The sequence below is a fragment of the Hydra vulgaris genome, chromosome 03 (genome assembly GCF_038396675.1).
Source record: "Hydra vulgaris chromosome 03, alternate assembly HydraT2T_AEP".
NCBI lineage: Eukaryota > Metazoa > Cnidaria > Hydrozoa > Anthoathecata > Hydridae > Hydra > Hydra vulgaris.
The window spans coordinates 40,397,501-40,419,874 of NC_088922.1; the positions used below are offsets into that span (position 1 = coordinate 40,397,501).

Here is a 22,374-nt window from a genome sequence, read left to right on the forward strand (position 1 = left end):
TAGTGCCAACTCCTCCACCAGCAAAAAGAAGAACAACGAAAGCTGAAAGCTCTGTAAGATCAGTTAAAGAAGATGAACTTTCAAAATTCATAGAGCTTGGTAATATTGACTCATTTGAAATTTTTTGCAATTCCTTATCTCAAGTAGGGCATGGAAACCGGTAATGAGAAACCGGTTTTTACTGGTAATTTTTATTCCCAAAAATTACCGTTACCGGTTTTTTCTCAATCTATTACTGTGGTTTTAAAAATGATATTTTGTTAATTAAATAATTTGGTATTTTGCTTTCATTTTAATTTGGCAACTCCTAAAAAACGCAACACAGTGAGAGAAAGCAGTTCTTTGATGAAAAAGCAATAAACACGAAGATGACCTTCGTTGCAGGAAACAATAATTCCGAGGTATGGAAGCACTTCTTACACAGCAAGGATCTGCAGCTGGCAAAGTGCAAAACTTGTAGCAAAGAAATCAAGTGCAAAGGTGGATCTACCAGTGGTATGAGATCTCATCTCAAATTAATGCATCATATCGAGGCCGATGCTATGAAACAAGTATCAGCCAAAGTTGAACAAAAAGTTGGAAAAATTGATCACTTCTTCATGACCCAAAAAGATTCCTTGGCAGTTGTCTTGTCCGAGTTAGTCGCCATTGATTGATTACCAATTCGAGTACTGGCAAAAAGTTAACTTTTAAGAGCGGCATTGGGAGCTAAAGGATACCACTTGCCAAAAGTGCAAAATCGATCAAAGCAATTATTATGAAGCTCTGTCTTGAGGTTAAAGACATTTATAAAAACAGTTTGAAGAAATGAAGAAAGACAAAATTTGTTTTAGCATTACTCTTGATGAATACACATCATCTCGTAACAGAAGGTTTATTAATATCAATGTTCATGTCAAGAATCGGCATTGGAATTTGGGAATGGTAAGAATTTTTGGCTCAATGCCAGCGGATAAAGCTGTGACCATTGTTAGAGAAAAGCTAAAAGAATTTGGAATTTGTCTGGACTCTGATATTGTGGCAGCTACAACTGATGGAGCTGCTGTAATGAAAAAATTCAGAAAAGCTATTTTACCAACCCATCAATTGTGCTTGGGACATGGCATCCACTTAGTAGTCTGTGATGTTTCATACAAAACAACTCCGGTCCAAGAAGTCATTCCTGATCTCGAAGAAGAAGAAAATTTTGCACTTGATGATATTTCCATCTCTGATGACAGTGATTACGAAGATGAAGAATTACAGGTAAGTATTATATATAATTATTCAAAAGTATAAGGCATCTAAATAAGATTATTTTTATTAAAAAAATCATCTTAATTACTGACACTTTTAGGTAGTAATTGAAGATGATCAACCCCCTGAAGTTCGTCAAGATCTGAGACACATTATTTCAAAAGTAAGATGTTGTGTACGCCTGTTTCGCAAGTCCCCTGCCAAAAACGATGATATTCTTCAAAAGCACGTTTTAGCTGAGTATAAAAAAGAATTATCACTTATACTTGACTCAAAAACTAGGTGGAACAGTTTGGTGCACATGATGTCTCGATTTGTTAAGCTAAAGAAGCCTATCAAGATGTCCTTGATCGAAATTTCTAGTGAAATAAGCTTCTTCGATGAAGAATTTAACACACTTGAAGAATTGGTTGCAGCCCTAGAACCAGTAAAAGTGGGAACAGAAGCTTTATGTAGACGAGATGCAACATTGATTTCAAGTGATCAGATTCTGAAGTTTATTTGCCTTAAATTGAGCATGGAGAATTCAACTTTCAGCAAAGAGTTATTGGAAATGTTAGTCAAAAGAATAAAGGAAAGAAGAAATCCTGATATAATAAATCTATTGATTTATTTAAACGATTCAGAGGCCTTGGACAAGCAAGGGTAAAGTACGGATGTCTTTGACACTCCACAAATGAAACGAAATGCTCTGCCAAATACTGCTGCCAAATTATTCTGTCGTCTGTTTGAGGAGAGCTTTGAAGATGAAGATAAATTGGAAGAAGAATGTCAAGAAATACCCAATATTGATGAAGGACAATCTTCCTTGGCAGAACAATTAGAATAGTCTATCAAGGATGCTCTGAAGTGTCCCTCTAGATCAAAGAGGATGAGAATGGGCACCAGTTCCAAATCACTGTTGAAGGAAATGGCCATTTTTGAGCTGACAAAAACTCGCACAAGCAACTTAGAAATGCTGTATAATGCATTAATGGGTATACCAGTAACTAGTGTTGAAGCTGAATGTTCTTTTTCAGCCAGTGGTATTTTTGTTACAAAACTCAGATCAAGCTTGAATGATAATACTCTTGATGCCTTATGCATTTTACAAGCTTATTTTCTGTTAAAAAAAGCTCAGCAATCAGCAGTAATTTCTGTATTGAATGCCTAACAACTGTGTTAAAAGTTATATCAGTCAATCTATAGAATTTGAGTTTATTTAAACTGTTTAAGCTCTTTTTCTGTGATATTTAACTGTAATATCTGAAAGTGGATGTATTGTTTTGAGCTTAATATGAGATTAACTTTATGTGATATAAATCTGTGTTAATTATAAGTCGGTTTGCTGCATTTCAAGCCTTTTTTTATTCCTTTGAAAAAACTTTAAATTACCGGTTTTACCGGTAATAAAAATGGCAAAAACCGGGGTTTTACCGTTACCGGTAATTATGAAAAACAGTAATAATTCCATGACCTAATCTCAAGGAAGACTTAATGATTAAATATTTTCATATACTTGTTTGAATAGATGTTGTATTCAATCAAAACAGCATGAAAACAATTTTTTTTTTTTTTTTTAAACATCTTCGCTTCCAACAAGGTTGCAAGCAGCCACTAATTAAAGTTGGAAGTTACTGAAAGAGAAAAGATAAAGATTGTAGAGCAAGATCACGATTGACAGACGACTTGAAAGATTGCAAGTTATATGAATCAGGAAAAATGATGAAGGAAGCGAATTCCAAAGAGCTGATGTTCGAGGAAAAAAACTAGACGAATAAGCGTTTTTGAAGCACTTAGGAACAGTAACAGAAAAAGGATGACACTTAATTGAATGACGAGTAACACGAGAATGAATTATAGTAGATGGCACAAGAGACGCTAGCTCTTTAGAGCAGTGCCCATTATAGTATTTATAGAAAAGAGAAAGAGAAGCAACATTACGACAATGTGATGATGGTTGGAGGTTGGCTGCAAGAACAGGTCCAACTATGTTTACAACGCGTTTTTGCACCTTGTCTAAAAGAGAAAGAGCATCATTAGAGGATCCGCCCAAGATATGGCAACAATATTCCATACAAGGCCGGATTTGAGATTTATAGAGATAGAGAATAGAATCGGAAGTAAGAAAGTGTCGAGCTCGATAAAGATATGCAACCTTAGCAGATGCTAATTTTGCTACTGATTTGATATATGGTTTCCAAGAAAGATTGGAAGTAAGAGTTAATCCTAGAAGATGAAGAGTAGGTGACTCATCAAGTACATCACCGTTCATAAATATAAGAAGATCTAAATTATTGCGATAACGATTGGCTGAAAAAAATTGAGTTTTATCTGAATTAAAGTTCACCAGCCACTGTGAGCCCCATGCTGTAGCAGAAGTAAGATCCTTTTCAAGCTCAAATGCCCCCTCCAAGCAATCAGAGGGTGTTGGTTTTTTATCACGACAAGAATAAATGGTACTGTCATCAGCAAACAATGCCACCTTAGATGAGAGAATATCTGGAAGATCGTTAATGTAGATTAAAAAGAGTATAGGGCCAAGGATAGAACCTTGAGGAACCCCTGAAGTTACAGAATAAGAAGAAGAGTGTTGTCCATCGAGGACAACTTTTATGCTACGATTGGAAAGGAAAGATTCGATGATCTTAAAGATGTTGCCAGATACACCATAAGAAGAAAGCTTATGGAGAAGACCAGCATGCCAAACTTTATCAAAAGCTTTTGAAATGTCGAGAGCGATGGCCTTAACCTCTCCACCTTTATCTAATGCACGATAAAACCTGTCAGTTATTACTGTTAACAAATCAGCTGTAGAACGAGAAGATCGAAATCCATATTGATGGTCAGAAAGTAAGTTATTAGATTCAAGATGAGAAATTAACATGACCTGAGAATAGCGGGTTTTGGCGTTAGACAAAACCTTTTTACAATTGTTTCTAGCAGTAATAAATAGACGCCTGTTTCCTGGAGAATTGTTTTGCTGATAAACATGGAAGTAACGGTTTCGATTGGCAATCGCAGCAGCACAGTGTGAAGAAAACCATGGAGGAGAGTGAGGGAATAAAAGATTCCATGCCAGCCTGAATCCACGAAGTTATGTAAGAAGCACATTTGTCGACAGGAAGACGAAAGATTTCTACCCAAGGGCCATCACGAAGAAAATCACGGAAAGAATCCCAGTCAGCTTTACTGTAGTTGTAAGAGGTTCGATAATAGGGGGATTCAGGTGATGAAGAAGAATGAGATATTAGTTTTAGAGAGATCAAACTGTGATCAGAAGAACCTAAGGGTGAATGTGGAGAAACTGAGCACTGACTAGGATTACAAACAAGACATAAGTCGAGTCACTGCCTGCCAAATCACTGACACTAGAGCCAAACCATTCAGAGTGGTGAGCATTAAAGTCACCAACAACAACTATATTAGCTGTTGGATAAAGAGAGAGGGCTTGGTCAATATGACCAGAAATAACGTCAAAAAGTGAGCAGTCTTGAGATGAAGGAGAGCGATATAGAACAAAGAGAAAGGCAATAGAGTTAAGTGGTGCTAAACGAAAGCACATAAAAGAATAGTCTGTGGATTCAAACCTAGTTTCACGACAAATGGGTGAATTCTTACGAATGTAAATGCCCAGGCCAAGCATGTGACTATTGGAGTCTTTACGAATTAGAGGAAGATAACCATCAACACTAAGATCACAAGATGAGACAGCTGAACTCAAATTAGTCTCACAAAGAGCAAGAAGGTCTGGTGAACTTTGCAAGAGATAAGACTCAACAGAAGAAAAGTTACTTCGAAGACCACGAATATTAGTGAATGATAGGTTTAGAGAACTTGGTGATGATGATGGTTTTTTGTGTTTTATAGTTTTTGGTACTTTATTCATTTTTAAATTAGATTGAAGAACTTGACTCAAAGCATAGATAGTACTCAGAACACTGTTTAACAGCCCAAGCAATTGTCTCATTACTACTAATAAACCCTAAGCCGTAACAAAGGGCTCCAAATGTGGCCTCCGCAATGCACACCAAAAGTACAAACAGGGACACCATCCATGCGCAACATGGCACTGTTAATAATTTGATATTTTTCAGCTGTTGATGGAATCAGCCTCTCTGAGAGCTACCACAGAGTTCGGGAAACCTGACTACCAGCCGGCCTCAGAACCATAAAACTGAGTTTTAGAGCTGTACCCTCATTAGGAGATAATAGAATGAGTTGCCTAGTCATAAAAATAGAGACACAAGCAAAACCCATTCATTGAGTCAAGAAGATCCAGCATTCAACACCCTAAACTGGAAACAATGTATTAAAAATACATCTGCGCCAGCCTAATAGATGAAGAAGGGGTGCGAGGCTGGTCAACAGATAGAAACTGTTTACCCCTTAAGTCTTTGCCTAGGAGGCCTTCTACAAGACAGTAGCTGGGTGCATTTAACATCTGCCCAAAATGAGTATTTTTATCGAGACACCATCTCTAGCCTTTACTCAATCAAGAGCCCCAAGGCAGGGGGTGTTTTAAATCGGAGTTGGCATCTCCTAGCCTTTGCCTAAAAAGACGTATCCTACAAGGCAGCAGGACATGAAGCAGATTGTACTGGGTTACATGTTACCAGTAGCAGGATAACCTGATCTGACAATAATCTTGTATATTAAGATGGAGCATGAAAAAAATACCATGTATGCCCAAGAAGATAAATTTTCAGACTTTTGCCTAGTATTTTGTCTTCTTCCTCCATGCTTTTGACTACTGATTACAATTTGTTTTACAATTTTGACTACTGATTACTGTTTACAATATTATGTATACAATAATTATGTTACATTATATATTACAATAATATAATGTATACAATAATTACAATTTTGACTACTGATTACTGATGACTACAATTCTAGTATTAATAAATTTTGTCTAATAGTATTTAATGACCTATCATATGAAGCCTATCATGCTGTAGTTAGATGCACTATTACCTCATTAGTTAAAAATCGTATTCATAAGTTCAAATGTCACAAGTTCATGAGGCATTACAATATTTGACATCTTTTGAAAAGTCAGAAAAGAAAACCATTTTACATCAGCAAGTTGAATGCATGAGTGATATGAACTCAAGTAATATTCTTGAGCAAAAATATTCACCTAAAGTTATTACTCAAACTTTTGAGTACTTTGCACAGTCACGCAGCTTATATAATGAGTTAAGAAATGATTTTCAACTTCCTAGTATAGCTACCCTAACTCGTATAACTTCAAATGTTTCAAACAATGATGATAATGCTTTTATTTGCAGTATTTTTTCAAAACTCAACAATGGTCAAAAGCACTGTATACTATTACTAGAAGTTTATGTTAAACCTAAGCTAACTTTTTTTTTTTTTTTTTTTTTTTTTTTTTTGTTATTCACTTCCCCAAGGTCGAGAAGGCCACTACAGATGAGGAGGCTACTTAATAGTGGTTATAACCCTCTCTCAACTCTAAAACTCCGAAACACGAACCTTGACGAACAAGGCCGCTGCGCGGAGAAACAAGTTGAGCGCGGTACTACCAGGGACGTGGTGGGGATCGAACTCGGAACCTCTCGCCTATAAAGCGAGCGCTTTACCACTACACCACTACCGCATTATCATGGGGGACAGTTTTTTGGTAAAGCAGTAAATTACAAATCAAATTTTGCAAAAACTGTATTAGCTTTTCATAGTTGCATGTTTTTATGGGGGAGAAAATTTTTAATTAAAATGTTACCAGTAAATAATTTAGACTCAGATTTTGTATATGATCAAACTATTATCCTAATCGACCAAATTAAGAAGGCAAATGGAAAAGTTATTGCTATAATTAATGATAACGATAGAGTAAATCAAGCATTTTTCAAATGCTTTGATTGCTTATATCCATGGTTAACAACTGATGGTATATTTTTACTTTTTGATTTTGTGCATTTATTAAAGTGTATACGAAAATAATTGGATAACTGAGAAGTCTGGTGAAATTGAGTTTAGTTATAGTGGAAAAACCTATACTGCTAAATGGGATCACATTAAAAAGCTTCAAAAGTTGGATGATGGTGAGCTGGTTAAAATGTCTAAGCTGACTTATGTTGCTGCTAACCCAAGACAAATTAAGAGACAAAACGTTAATACATGTTTGAAAGTATTTTGTGAAGAGACTACAATTGCATTAAAGTGTCATCAAGGTGTGAAAAGATGATGATATTGATGGAACTATTATTTTCTTAACTAAGGTGGTTCAGTTTTGGAAAATAGTCAATGTAAATAGTCCATCTGAAGGAATCCACTTGAAAGACCACTTACGAGATCCTATTTAATTAGTTGACGATTTACAACTTAATGATTTAATTTAGTTTTCTGGAACACTTAAGTCAACAATGATTCAAGGAAAGAGAATTAAAAATATAACCATGGACACAAGCAATGCATTATATCAAACATGTAACAGTTTAGTTGAATTAAATAAACATTTGTTAAACAATTCTCATATGTATGTATTGCTTGGGAATTTTACAACAGATCCCATAGAGAGAGCATTTGGAAAGCTCAGATAAGATAGTGGGGGAACTTATTTTATAAATACACAACAAGTAATTGAAAAGTGGAATATCAGCAAAACCAAACTAGTTCTTCAGTAAGTTATTAACATTTCAAGTGCTGCTGCTTCATCTGGCCATGCCTGTGATAACTGTTTTCATAAACATTCAGAGGATGAGTGTGAGATGTTTAATCATTTACATGAACTTTTAGATCAACTCCCATTTGATATTAAGTCATCGTTAGTTTACATAGCAGGATATGTTTCTAGAAAAGACAATGAAAATGATGATGACACTTTTTTGCATTATGGTACCTATGGAAATTTTACATCTGCCTTAGACCGTGGGGGCCTAAAAATACCCATCAATACATATTGTGAATGCATATTCTTGAGTTACATTTTGTTTAATTATGTTAGCACATCAAACTTTTGTAGATATTCTATGTCCTATTTTTTTATGGATATTGCATGTACTTACGATTTCACCAAAATTAATTTTTTTAATTTTGGTGAAAACTGACCAAAGTTTAAACTACAATGTTAGCTTTTATTAATAAATATACAAAGTTTGTGTTTTACATTTAGATGATATTTTGTTTAAAAATTGGTAATTTACATTTTTACTTTTAAACTCTTGCTGTCAATATTTTAATGTACATAAATAAATAAGATTTTGTTACCATTTGTTAAAGTCAGTTTTTTTGAACTGCTTTTTTTAAAACTATGATTTCTGTTTTATAAACGTTTTTGTAATAAAAATATCGACTTCTTTATTAGACCACAAAAAATTAGGCCTAGACGAGGCGTTATATTAAGTCTTTTTATCCTTGGTCTTTTATTTAACCAGGTTGTACTTTTTGAGTAAGACTTAAATAATCAATATTGTTACATGAATTTTTAAATAGATATTTGAACTTTAGAAAAAATTAAACTAATAGTTAATTGCATCAAAACAAAAAACATCGGCGTCCATATTTTTTGAGCTGCTGCGCGATGAGGTGGCCTGTTATTTTAGTACGCCTTGGATGATATTAATGACCTGTCTGATGTTTAAGTGACTTAAGGTACCCCTAGAAATAATTTCCTCAAAAAAAAATTTTATTATTTAAAACAATATTTTTTCTCAAAACTGTTTTCGACCAATTGTAAACTTGTGGTATTTCTTTATTAGTTTTGACTATCAAGGAGTTTATACCTTATGATTTTATTGCACCCTAAAGATTGCAATGTTGTACTATTATACAATGCTACTGCTAAGCTTCTCTTTGAGACATTGGTAATGGTAAAAATATAAACTACATTAATCACATTTATACAAAAACAATAATGTTTTTGAGACAATTTTTTTTCACTGTTTACTCAAAATTAATCTTTTTTTTGTTTGACTATATTAATACTTGTATTTAAATACTGTGCTTTTATTAAACATTATTTTTTTCTGGAAAAATTAAATTATATTTTGTTCAAACAAATCTACTCAATTCAAGTGTTCTTTAATCTTCCCTCATTCAAAAAATTTACATGCCAAAAAATAAAAAACAATTAAAAAAAAAGTATTAGCAATAAAAAGTACCTTCCATCAGCAATAAAAGGAAATACAGTGTTGTAAAAGAACATAGTTGTAACAGCAAGAAGCCAAAACTGAATGTTTAAGTTGCGGATGTCACCAAGTCGCTTTAAAAATGCAATATGAAAACAAAAAAATTGTCTTGTTGTTTAGACACAACTTACTTTAAAGAAAAATCACAAACTTATAACCACCATTTTTCTGGCTGTAACCTTTGTAGGTCGTACCTATATAAATAATATACAAATAATCATTTAATTTTTTTGTTTGCAAAATTTTTCAAAACATAGAACTTTAAGTGCACTAATTTAAGTGTAAAAACTTTAAATATTAGAAAACAATGAGATATTTTATTATAAATAATATGTTTTATATATAAATAATTTTTTTTTTGTTGTTGTTGAAAAAATTATTTTTAAAGCTATAAAAAGTAAATTTTTATTTATCAACTTTTAACTTGCTTTGTGGCAGTCCTTTTAGACAAAACTTTTTAGTATTCTTTTCAACAAAAAAAAAAGTTTTTAGAATTATTTTCTTATTGCAGATGTTGTGCAAAAGTATTTTTTGACAAAGTTTCAAAATTTTGTCAACTTAATGCTTTGCAGAGCTATATAAATATTAACATATTTATATAGTTACTTGCAAAAAAATGTTACTTAAAATATTAACATTGAAAGAATGTTTGAGTATTTATTATTATCAACCTGACATAGGTTTTGCAAGTAGTATATACCCAATTATAGTTAAAACATTATGTATTGATCTAACTAGTAAAAAAATTTTCAAAATAATTCAAAAGTGCACTCTTTATATCTTAAAATGAAAACTGTTATATATATATCTTAAACTTAAAACAAAAACTGCTTTTTTTTTTAATTTTTGACATAAAGAATCAATTCACAGTACAAATTATTTTGATAAATATACATGCTCTAAAAACAAGCTTCTGCTTATAATATTTTGATTAAGATTGATAAAACCTGAGAAAATATTTGAATTCTAATTAGATAAATATTGAGGAAAAAAATTTGATCGACCTGATTTAGGCCGGCCCGAAGGGCCAAATTCATACTGGCCCACAGTTAATTCTCCTGGAGCTTCTTGGGGCCAGTCCGCCACTGTGGTTAACCAATAGTAACATGGTTAATTAGTCACTGTGGTTAACCAATAGTCTCAATTTGGGATACAGGTGCAATTAATTCTAACATAATAAAAGTGTAAAAAAACAACAAATGTAAAATTGCATTTTTAAATAAATTTTTCTAATAAAATAAATTTTGACTAGCCAAAATTTCGGTATTGGCTTCGGTAAAATATTCTCCAAAATGTTAATCTTGGTTTCAGCACCAAATTTGAGTACCTGAAATTTCAGTTTATTTCTGTTTCGGCTTTTTTTCTGTTTCGATCGATCACTAGTCTTTAACTTTTTATCCGATTTGTCTTCTTACTACTATTATCAAGGTCTAATACTGTATACTTCTAATACTTTATTCCAACAACTCTCTGACAATCAATACAGATTTCAATTATTTGGTTCTACTATTAATGGTCTGGTACTTTTAATGATGCCCTATTTCTTTTAGATAAGATCAAAAAACGTATTGTAAATATACTTGGAGCTACTCTAGCTGTAAAGCTAGCTGTCTCATTGCTGGAAGTTTTCATCTTTCTCATTTCTACAAATACTATAATGATCGCTACTCAAGCAAGCTTTTATCTCTTAATCCATTTGCCAAAACAAAACCTTTAGTGACTTAAGTTTTTTTTAAACTGTTTTTTCTAGCTTAAAAAGCTATATATAATTTATCTCTATAAATCCATCTACATATAAAAAACTATATACATTATAAATATCAAAGGTGTCAAACATCATAATGATCACCCAATAAAAATTTTATACTTTATTAGATTAAATAAAACTTTTCTGAATAACTAATGTATTAGATAAAAACAAGCGTCATTATTTATGTAGTAATTAAACTTTTGACACACTTGATGGTGGTAGAGTGCTTACTTTGTAAATAAGATGCTGACTCAATCCTTCTGACATCCCCGGTTGTATTGAGCACTGCTTGTTTCTCTGCACAGTTGTTCACACTGCCTCATTTGTCAAAGTTTGTGTTTTAAAGTTAAATGGTTGAAAGAGGGTTGTAATAAAACTTCCCTAAACTAGTTTTATACCTATTTTTTTACTAGGTATAAAACTAGTTTAGGGAACAACTTAGTTCCCTAAACTAGAAAATAAGTAAATTCAAGTTAGTTTAAAAACAACTAACTTGAATTTACTTATTTTCATTAAAATTGTCAAATTATAATATCCATCAAATAAAATCAATCATAAAATAAAATAGATTATCCTTCAAAAACACACAGTAAACACACAAAAAAGTAAAATTAACCTAAAATAAAACCTAGTTTTAGAATTAGAACAAAAATTAAAATAATGACATAAACATTTAGTAATTTTTATAAATTGCACAGTTTCTTTTTGAAATAAAAAAAATTATAGAAATCAATCAATTTTAAGCTATAAATAAAAAAACTAACAAATAACAATTTAAATTATATATAAATAACTAAACTTATATTATTTGGATTAGTCTTCCTTTTTAATAGTAGCACTTAAAGCCAGCTGTTCTGACATGGTGCCTCTACAAACTAAGCTATTAATTTATAATTTTTTTTATTATTTATTTTATTAAAACTGTAATCCTCTCAACTTTCTGTATTATATATATATATATATATATATATAATACAGAAATATATATATATATATATATATATATATATATATATATATATATATATATATATATATATATATATTTATAAGTCTCACTCATATAACAATGTATGTATAAAAGAGTTACTGTGAATATAAAATGTGCTAAAACTAATAGGGTAAAGAGGTAAAACCCCAAAACCTATCCTAGCTTTTGTCATGCTCCAACATTTTTAGAGTTGGTAGAGGTGGTAAGGAATGCAAGAGGTATGGCTATGAATAAGGAAATCAATACCTAGACATAAAAACCACACATGTATACATATAAATAGAGACATACATATACACATGTTTGTATGCACAAATATTAAAATAAACATATGCAATATGCTTAAAAATAGCATGAAGCAGATAGAAAATAGTATTTAGTAAATACTATTTAAAAGTAACTTACTATTCCTACTATAGTTGCAACATGTCTTATAAAAATAATAATAACATAACCAAACGTCAGGATGGTATAGTGGTTTGTGTAATCTAATAGTATGAGAAATATTATTCTTACCTGATAAGTGTAAACAATTCCTTTCACAATAAACAGACTCAGAGGACAATTAAATGATTAGCAATTAGTCATAGTCAGATCAGGTTATCCTGCTACTGGTAACATGTAACCCAGTACAATCTGCTTCATGTCCTGCTGCCTTGTAGGATACGCCTTTTTAGGCAAAGGCTAGGAGATGACAACTCCAATTTAAAACACCCCCTGCCTTGGAACTCTTGGTTGAGTAAAGGCTAGAGATGGTGTCTCGATAAAAATACTCATTTTGGGCAGATGTTAAATGCACCCAGCTACTGTCTTGTAGAAGGCCTCCTAGGCAAAGACATAAGGGGTAAACAGATTCTATCTGTTGACCAGCCTCGCACCCCTTCTTCATCTATTAGGCAGATGTATTTTAATACATTGTTTCCAGTTTAGGATGTTGAATGCTGGATCTTCTTGACTCAATGCATGGGTTTTGCTTGTGTCTCTGTTTTTATGACTAGGCAACTCATTCTATTATCTCCTAATGAGGGTACAGCTCTAAAACTCAGTTTTATGGTTCTGAAGCCGGCTGGTAGTCAGGTTTCCCGAACTCTGTGGTAGCTCTCAGAGAGGCTGATTCCATCAACAGCTGAAAAATATCAAATTATTAATAGTGCCATGTTGCGCATGGATGGTGTCCCTGTTTGTACTTTTGGTGTGCATTGCAGAGGCCGCATTTGGAGCCCTTTGTTACGACTTAGGGTATATTAGTAGTAATGAGACAATTGCTTGGGCTATTAAACAGTGTTCTGAGTACTATCTATGCTTTGAGTCAAGTTCTTTAATCCAATTTAAAAATGAATAAAGTACCAAAAACTATAAAACACAAAAAACCATCATCATCATCACCAAGTTCTCTAAACCTATCATTCACTAATATTCGTGGTCTTCGAAGTAACTTTTCTTCTGTTGAGTCTTATCTCTTGCAAAGTTCACCAGACCTTCTTGCTCTTTGTGAGACTAATTTGAGTTCAGCTGTCTCATCTTGTGATCTTAGTGTTGATGGTTATCTTCCTCTAATTCATAAAGACTCCAATAGTCACATGCTTGGCCTGGGCATTTACATTCGTAAGAATTCACCCATTTGTTGTGAAACTAGATTTGAATCCACAGACTATTCTTTTATGTGCTTTCGTTTAGCACCACTTAACTCTATTGCCTTTCTCTTTGTTCTATATCGCTCTCCTTCATCTCAAGACTGCACACTTTTTGACGTTATTTCTGATCATATTGACCAAGCCCTCTCTCTTTATCCGTCAGCTAATATTGTTGTCGTTGGTGACTTTAATGCTCATCACACTGAATGGCTTGGCTCTAGTGTCAGTGATTCGGCAGGCATTAAAGCCCACAACTTTTGCCTTTCTCAATCCCTAACTCAAATAGTCAACTTTCCAACCAGCTTTCCAGACAACCTGAATCATTTACCTTCTCTACTCGACTTATGTCTTGTTTCTGATCCTAGTCAGTGCTCAGTTTCTCCACATTCACCCTTAGGTTCTTCTGATCACAGTTTGATCTCTCTAAAACTAATATCTCATTCTTCTTTATCACCTGAATCCCCCTATTATCGAACCTCTTACAACTACAGTAAAGCTGACTGGGATTCTTTCCGTGATTTTCTTCGTGATGGCCCTTGGGTAGAAATCTTTCATCTTCCTGTCGACAAATGTGCTTCTTACATAACTTCGTGGATTCAGGCTGGCATGGAATCTTTTATTCCCTCTCGACAATTCCAGGTCAAGCCTCACTCTCCTCCATAGTTTTTTTCACACTGTGCTGCTGCGATTGCCAATCGAAACTGTTACTTCCATATTTATCAGCAAAACAATTCTCCAGCAAACAGGCGTCTGTTTATTACTGCTAGAAACAATTGTAAAAAGGTTTTGTCTAGCGCCAAAACCCGCTATTCTCAGGTCATGGAATCTCGTATCTCATCCCAAAAATTAGGCTCTCGTGACTTTTGGAGAACCTTTAATAATATCAATAATAAGGGCGAATCTATAATTTCACCTCTCTTGTATGGTACAGACTTTGTCACCTCACCTAAAGACAAAGCCGAATTGTTTGCTAAAAACTTTTCATCAATATCATCTCTTGATTCCACTAGTTGCGTTCTACCTGATATTGCCAACAAACAGGTTGATCCATTGCTTGACATTCATGTCACTCCAGCATCTGTATCTAAAGTGATTTCCTGCCTGGACTCTTCTACAGCTTGTGGCCCGGACAACATACCTGTTATTGTCTTGCAGAAGTGTTCTCCGGAGCTGTCATCTATACTCTTAAAACTATTCAACAAGTGCTTATCAGAGTCTTGCTTTCCGGCCTGCTGGAAAGCGGCATCTGTTATTCCTATCTTCAAAAATTCTGGAGAGCAATCTGATTCGTCTAACTACTGTCCCATAAGTCTTCTTCCTATCATAAGCAAGGTTTTTGAGTCTTTAATTAACAAACACTTAATTTCTCATCTTGAATCGAATAATTTACTTTCTGACTATCAATATGGATTTCGATCTTCTCGTTCTACAGCTGATTTGCTAACAGTAATAACTGACAGGTTTTATCGTGCATTAGATAAAGGTGGAGAGGTTAAGGCCATGGCTCTTGACATTTCAAAAGCTTTTGATAAAGTTTGGCATGCTGGTCTTCTCCATAAGCTTTCTACTTATGGTGTATCCGGCAACATCTTTAAGATCATTGAATCCTTCCTTTCCAATTGTAGCATAAAAGTTGTCCTCGATGGACAACACTCTTCTTCTTATTCTGTAACTTCAGGGGTTCCTCAAGGTTCTATCCTTGGCCCTATACTCTTTTTAATTTACATTAATGATCTTCCAGATATTCTGACATCTAAGGTGGCATTGTTTGCTGATGATACTACCATTTATTCTTGTCGTGATAAGAAACCATTACCCTCTGATTGCTTGGAGAGGGCATTTGAGCTTGAACAAGATCTCACATCTGCTACAGCATGGGGCTCACAGTGGCTGGTGAACTTTAATTCAGATAAAACTCAATTTTTTTCAGCCAATCGTTATCGCAATAATTTAGATCTTCCTATATTTATGAACGGTGATGTACTCGATGAGTCACCTACTCATCATCTTCTAGGATTAACTCTTACTTCCAATCTTTCTTGAAAACCATATATCAAATCAGCAAAATTAGCATCTGCTAAGGTTGCATCTCTTTATCGAGCTCGACACTTTCTTACTTCGGATTCTATTCTCTATCTCTATAAATCTCAAATCCGGCCTTGTATGGAATATTGTTGCCATATCTGGGGCAGTTCTTCTAATGATGCTCTTTCTCTTTTAGACAAGGTGCAAAAACGCATTGTAAACATAGTTGGACCTGCTCTTGCAGCCAACCTCCAACCATTATCACATCGTCGTAATGTTGCTTCTCTTTCTCTTTTCTATAAATACTATAATGGGCACTGCTCTAAAGAGCTAGCGTCTCTTGTGCCATCTACTATAATTCATTCTCGTGTTGCTCGTCATTCAATAAAGTGTCATCCTTTTTCTGTGACTGTTCCTAAGTGCTCTAAAAACGCTTATTCGTCTAAAAATTTTTCCTCGAACATCAGCTCTTTGGAATTCGCTTATTTCATCTTGCTTTCCTGATTCATATAATTTGCAATCTTTTAAGTCGTCCGTCAATCGTTATCTTGCTCTACAATCTTCATCTTTTCTCTTTCAGTAACTTCCAACTTTAATTAGTGGCTGCTTGCAGCCTTGTTGGAAGCGAAGATGTATAAAAAAAACAAAAACTGAACTGTCGTCAAATGAAGAAAATAGAATTGCAATGAAAGACCTCCTAATACATATACAATTTATAAACTCTATATACATACTTTTAGGTCTAACCTAGGGGAGGGGGTATATGATAAGCTTCATCTTGCCTCACATTAAGAAATCATTTTGCTCTCATTTGTCTGCTCATGTCTATTGTATGGGTTCTGAGCATTTCTGTTGTTTGCTTTTATTGGGTGACTTTCTAGTTTAGCTTTTTTTCTTTCTTTAAAGAACATCTATATAATGTGGTATATATGGAAAATGGTATATTTAATTACATATGGCACAACACAAACACAGCAAAAGAGTTTATTTTTAATTTGTTGATACTTTTTGCAGCATTAAAAAATTTTTTTTTTTTAAAATATGGTAATTTCTAGATGTAACTTAGTACAGGATCACTTTTAACTTTTTAAGTAGGTCACTTCTATCCATTCTTTTTATACATATAAATAAGATTTTTTTTTTAATTTGAATTTAATGTTTAAATTTTAATTTAATGTAAAACTCTACACAGGTTAAATAGTGCAAAATATTAAAAACTGTTTGACTAACAACTAAAATGACTATTTATTAATTTAATTTAATATAATACGAAAAACTAGATTTTATAACCAATTATTTATCTTTCCTTCTATGCATTTACACTTTTCTTAAAGAGACAAGTGTTGATTATAATGACCACTATTACGATTTCTAAAATATCACATCAATGTATTTGAATCCATTCAAATACATTTGGTATACCAAAATGATGCTTTTAAGCATTTCTGTTTTTGTCATTTTTTAAATACTACAAACTTTGAAAGATAAAAAACCATGACATCATGCTTTCATCTTTCTTTGCAGCTTGTAAGGTTTAAAAATATGTGAAAAATAAGAAATAGTAGTGCAAATCGTTTTAAAACTTTTTTCTAATTTTTCGCAAAAAATAACTGTATACTTAGTGCATTACTGTGATTTTTTTTTGCCACTATATAGTTATCACAAAAATTACACTTTGTCTTACCAATTACATGATATAAATTATGATTAAAGCCAGGAAACTAAGCATCAAACTATCATCCCTTTCACTATTTATTGCAAATTAGCGAACACACAAAAAACTTAATTTATCTACAAAAAACACCAAATTATTTCTACAATTAAATAAAATGACAATTGCCATCATATTTACAATTATTGCATAAATTATTATATAAATAATTATTACATCACTATAATTTTAATACATAAAACCTTATTGTTTATAATACACAAATGTTCAATTTATATATTAAAAATTATAATAAAATATTCTTGCATAAAATAATGACAAAAAACTGTTATTTTTTTGATGCACTGAGTCTGGGGTTTTTCAAAAACAGTGGTTTTGAAAAAACAGCTGTTACTGTTTTTCAATTTCAAAAAAAACAGCTGTTAACAGCTGTTTGTACTGTTTTTTAAAATTTTATAAGAAATTAAAATAATGACACAAGTTAAGGAGCAAAAAACGTCAATGTCCTTATATTTGTCAATGTCGTTTACAAAAATAAATTTAGAAGCTTTACTTGAAGAAGACTAAATAAATAAAGCTATTAAAAAACGCAATTTTTGAATTTTATTAAAGGATGAAAAACTTTAACTATTTATTCAGCTATTCGAATACAAACTACAATTTTTTCTTCATTTTTTATAATAAAATTTTAAAAAGACAAGAGCTTTAAGTGACTCATCGGACAAACGCAATATAATTTTTGTGCAAAAATTTGTGCAAACTGAAAAAACACGCTCTACGTCAGTTGATGTTGGTTTAATACTTAAAAGTGCATTGAATAATTTTTGAAGGTTTTCTGTACGTTGTCCAGTGCTCTTATAAAGAGTGAATTCCGATTTTAACCATTCTGATCCAGTTGTTGTTGTTGTATGTTCTTTACGAAGAAGCAAGTTTAATTCGTCGTTTAGTGATAGACTAACATTTTCAGATTCGGATTGTATCGACTCATCTATTTCAGTTTCTTCATCAAATCCAAACAATTGAGAAGCAAGACGACCGACAAATATCAATGTTGCTTTTGTTGGAGTGTTTGAAGGATCTTTTAAACTCTTTAAAAGATTCATAACATCCTTGTTCAATCTTTCATCAGTACGGATTTTCAAGTTATTGTACAATTCTTCACTGATTTTGCTGTTGATCATTGACAATTTTTTAAACATAAACTCCAAAATTATTTCAGCACTTGCTAATGTTGCATCTTCCTGACTTAAACGTTGAACTGCAAGTTTTATCGGTTTCATAGCATCATAAAGATTACGAAGAGCAATAAAATCAATTGAATCCAAAATGTGTGTCGCATTGAACTCAAATAAAGTCTCTCGAATTGCCATTTCAGTCTTAATAATCGAGTCCAACATGGTTGGAATTGAATTCCAGCGAGTTTTTACATCAAGATGTAGTTCAATTTCACGTCCTGTTAAAGCTTTCACTTTACTCAAAAAAATGTTGTTGCGAACTGTTGAATTTTTTATGAATTTGACAAGCTTTCGAGAATTTTTAAGCAAATCGTGATAACTAATTTCAGATTGTTCAATGTCGTCATCATTTAGCAAATCAAGGCAATCATCAAAGCAATCACTTTCATCAGATTCATCGCTATCAAAATAGTGTTCCTCAATTTCATTCTCTTTCTTATATAAAGTATCGCAGACACCCAAATGTAGAGCATAGTTTAGGCAAAACTGGCCAATTATATCCACAAGTCTAATGAATTTTTTATTCACTGCTGCTCCATCCTGAGTTGAGCCAACAATATCTTTGTTCATGTCAATTCCAAATTCAGTTAAATGTTGTTTCATAGCAACAACCATGTCTTCAGCAGAACAAGATCCAACAATGCGAACAAGACCAGTTTTAATAGTGACTTTATCATCGCTGCTGTGTATATTAATTCCAAAGAATCGTCTTCCTCATATTGTTGTATATTCATCTACGCACATACTGAATTTTGCTCCATTAGCAAGTTTTTCCTTAATTATTTCAACAACTTTTGCTTTCTTCTCATTAAAATCTTCAATAATTAAATTCATGACATCACGTTCATTAGCTGGAAGTTTGTAACCATCTCATGATATAGATTGACGAATATAATTGTTTCTAGTTATTGCTCTAATTGAAATACCATCAGTTGCCATATCTGTAACTATTTCTTTGAGGGATTTTCGATTGAAAAATTCAAAAATTGATTTTGTTCTTTTCTCTGCTGTTGGTTCTTCGTTGGATGTGCCAGCTGCTGACCTTTCAAAATCAATTCCATGTGTCTTAAGATGTGCTTTCAATGTAGTTGTAGAATTTCCAGAACAGACAATGATTTTGTTGCATCGCGAGCATTGTCCTTCGAGAGATTTTGTTTTTGAATTTTTTCGTTTTGTAGCAAAATCCCATACTGATGACATTGCTGAAATATATAAGCATTGTTATTGTATTCTTAAATCAAAATAAAAGGATTTAATACGTACTGTTAAATGTGTTACTTTTAAAAACACCCAAGATTTTACTTTCTTCTCTTTGAAAAACACAAGGAAAAACACTAACTTATCACCAATACGTAATATTTTTTAAACATGAAAAAGTCCTTAAAAACAGTTCTGAAAAAGCAGCTGTTTACTGTTTTTCATTTTTGACCAAAAAACAGCTGTTTTACTGTTACTGTTAAACAGTAATTAAAAACCCTAACTGAGTCAGTTTATTAAAGTTTTGACTATTTTTTATGTTACATATGATATTTATGTTATGAGATGTTATGATATGTTATTTATATACAAGTTATGATATGATATTTATGTAAAGAAGTGTGGATGTCTAAATACATGGTTGTGTATAACATGATTATACATAGTGGCAATTTTCAAAAGTGTTATTTATAAATGAGATAAAAAAAAAACATGTAACCTATGAGGAGGTAGAAAAGCATTGCAGTTAATACTAATTTAAAAAAATTAATTAAATAATACACTTATATTTCAAAATATAAAAGTTAAAATATAAGTGTATATACTTTTAACATTAGTACTATCACCTATATGGCTGATAGATTGCAGTCCTCAAAACAACAATAACACCTGTGCCCATTTTATTAAATAATTTTGATAAAAAATTTAAAAACTCAAAATTAAATAAAATATTTGTGAATAAGACAATCTTATCTGAACAATATTGAAAAGTTTAATGAAAAAGAAAAAAAAAAAAACCTGAATTAGCTGTCGCTACCCAATTCTGTCGAGTATAAATATTCTTATGGCACTGAACCAACTGAAACACCCAAACACACACAAACCATAAGTAAAAACATATATATATATAAATATATATATCATTCACGATCAAAAGGAACATTTTTATAGTTTGCGGAAAATTTCAAATATTTGTTTAAATTTTTTTTTTACATTCAAAAATTTGAGTAATAATACTATGCACATGGGTAGTCTGTGTTTTAAACCACTAATTTATTTTTAGTCATAGTTTGTTGTTACTTTAGCAAAAAATTAAATTATTATTTTAACAAAGTATTTTGCGTGAAAAAACACTGACCGCCATCACTGCACATTTTAATGTAACTTATAGCTGCATCATTAAAAACTTTTAAACAATATTATGAAACTGGTGATTTAAAAAGCAAAACCTAAACTGGACTACCAAAGATTTCAAAGACCAGATAACTGCACCCATCTTTATCCTAGATCATCCAGGTCACGTAATGAAAATTTGGAAAATTATTTAGGTAAAATATCTGGAAAAAATCCAGAATATTTAATACCCTTATATTCCTTTTCATATTGCTTTTAGCTGAGTTGTTTCAAGATTTTTTTTTTTCTAACTTTTCTTATTTTTTTTATGAATAATGAGTGAAAAAGTTTAAAAACCAATATATTGCAAAAATATATACCTAAAATTGTATGTATGGAAAAGGTTTTGAATATCCGGAAAAACTAAAAGTTAAGAAAAATTTCCTGCATTCTCGAAATGTCCGGAAAAAGATAATACCCCTTCTTTATACAAAAGCGTATCTAAAATATTATCTATAAGTACACCCACTAGTTTGCACCAAGTGTTGTGACAATTAGAAAAGGTTTTTGCAAACAATTTCATTTAAAGAGCCATGTTCCAGCAAAAAAACCTTGTCTTTCTCAAAAAAAAATGCCATCAATACAACACCCAATACTTGTTTTTAACTGTAAAATATTGATCTAAAATCATTTTAAGTGCCAATCAAAATAATGGCATATGGAGTATGCATTCTATCACTACAATAAATAGCCACATTTACCTTAGAGACTTCAAGAAAAACTTAAAACATTCATGAACATCATAAATGCCCACAAATTTCAACATGATGGAGCATCCTGAAACTAGGTCAAATTTGTGGGCAGTTGTTTACATGAAAATGGGATTGAGGCCATTGGCTCCTGGCTTAGTAATTCATCCAACCTTGACCCTATTAAAAATAGCAATAATCATCATAAAATTGAAGTCCAGAAATTGAGACCCTTATTTTTTTGATGATTTAGGAGAGAAAATTAGGCCAAAAACATAAGCTTAATAGATTCAACTTATACTTTCTGAATATTTAAGAATGCTTACTCTATTCCTAACCATTTACCTAATTGTTTGAGGACACTATACCAAGTATTAAATTGATAAGCGAACATCTACTAATATTTTATAGTTATTCTTTTTATTAATTATCATGATTGCAAACATATTTTAATAAAATAAATGAATAATTTAGCAAAAATCATGTTTTTTTTATACAATGTTCCTAACTTTTGATCATGGCTATATATATATATATATATATATATATATATATATATATATATATATATATATATATATATATATATATATATATATATATATATATATACACATACACACATATATATAACTTT

At 31.9% G+C, this 22,374-nt stretch overlaps 1 protein-coding gene across 3 annotated transcripts in view; it reads right to left on the bottom strand.

The window, feature by feature from the left end:
* LOC136078153 (major facilitator superfamily domain-containing protein 1-like) overlaps positions 1 to 9,573 on the bottom strand; it is a 24,060-nt gene extending 14,487 nt beyond the window's left edge. For 2 of the 3 annotated variants that reach the window (XM_065793215.1, XM_065793216.1), the window contains exons 1-2: positions 9,533 to 9,573; positions 9,345 to 9,445 (exon numbers count right to left, since the gene is read on the bottom strand). In XM_065793215.1, the coding sequence (XP_065649287.1) occupies positions 9,345 to 9,445; positions 9,533 to 9,535 (104 nt within the window). In that variant the 5' untranslated portion in view covers positions 9,536 to 9,573. The remainder of the gene's footprint in view (positions 1 to 9,344; positions 9,446 to 9,532) is intronic. The other variant, XM_065793217.1, reaches the window with a different exon arrangement.
* Positions 9,574 to 22,374: the final 12,801 nt, after the last annotated feature.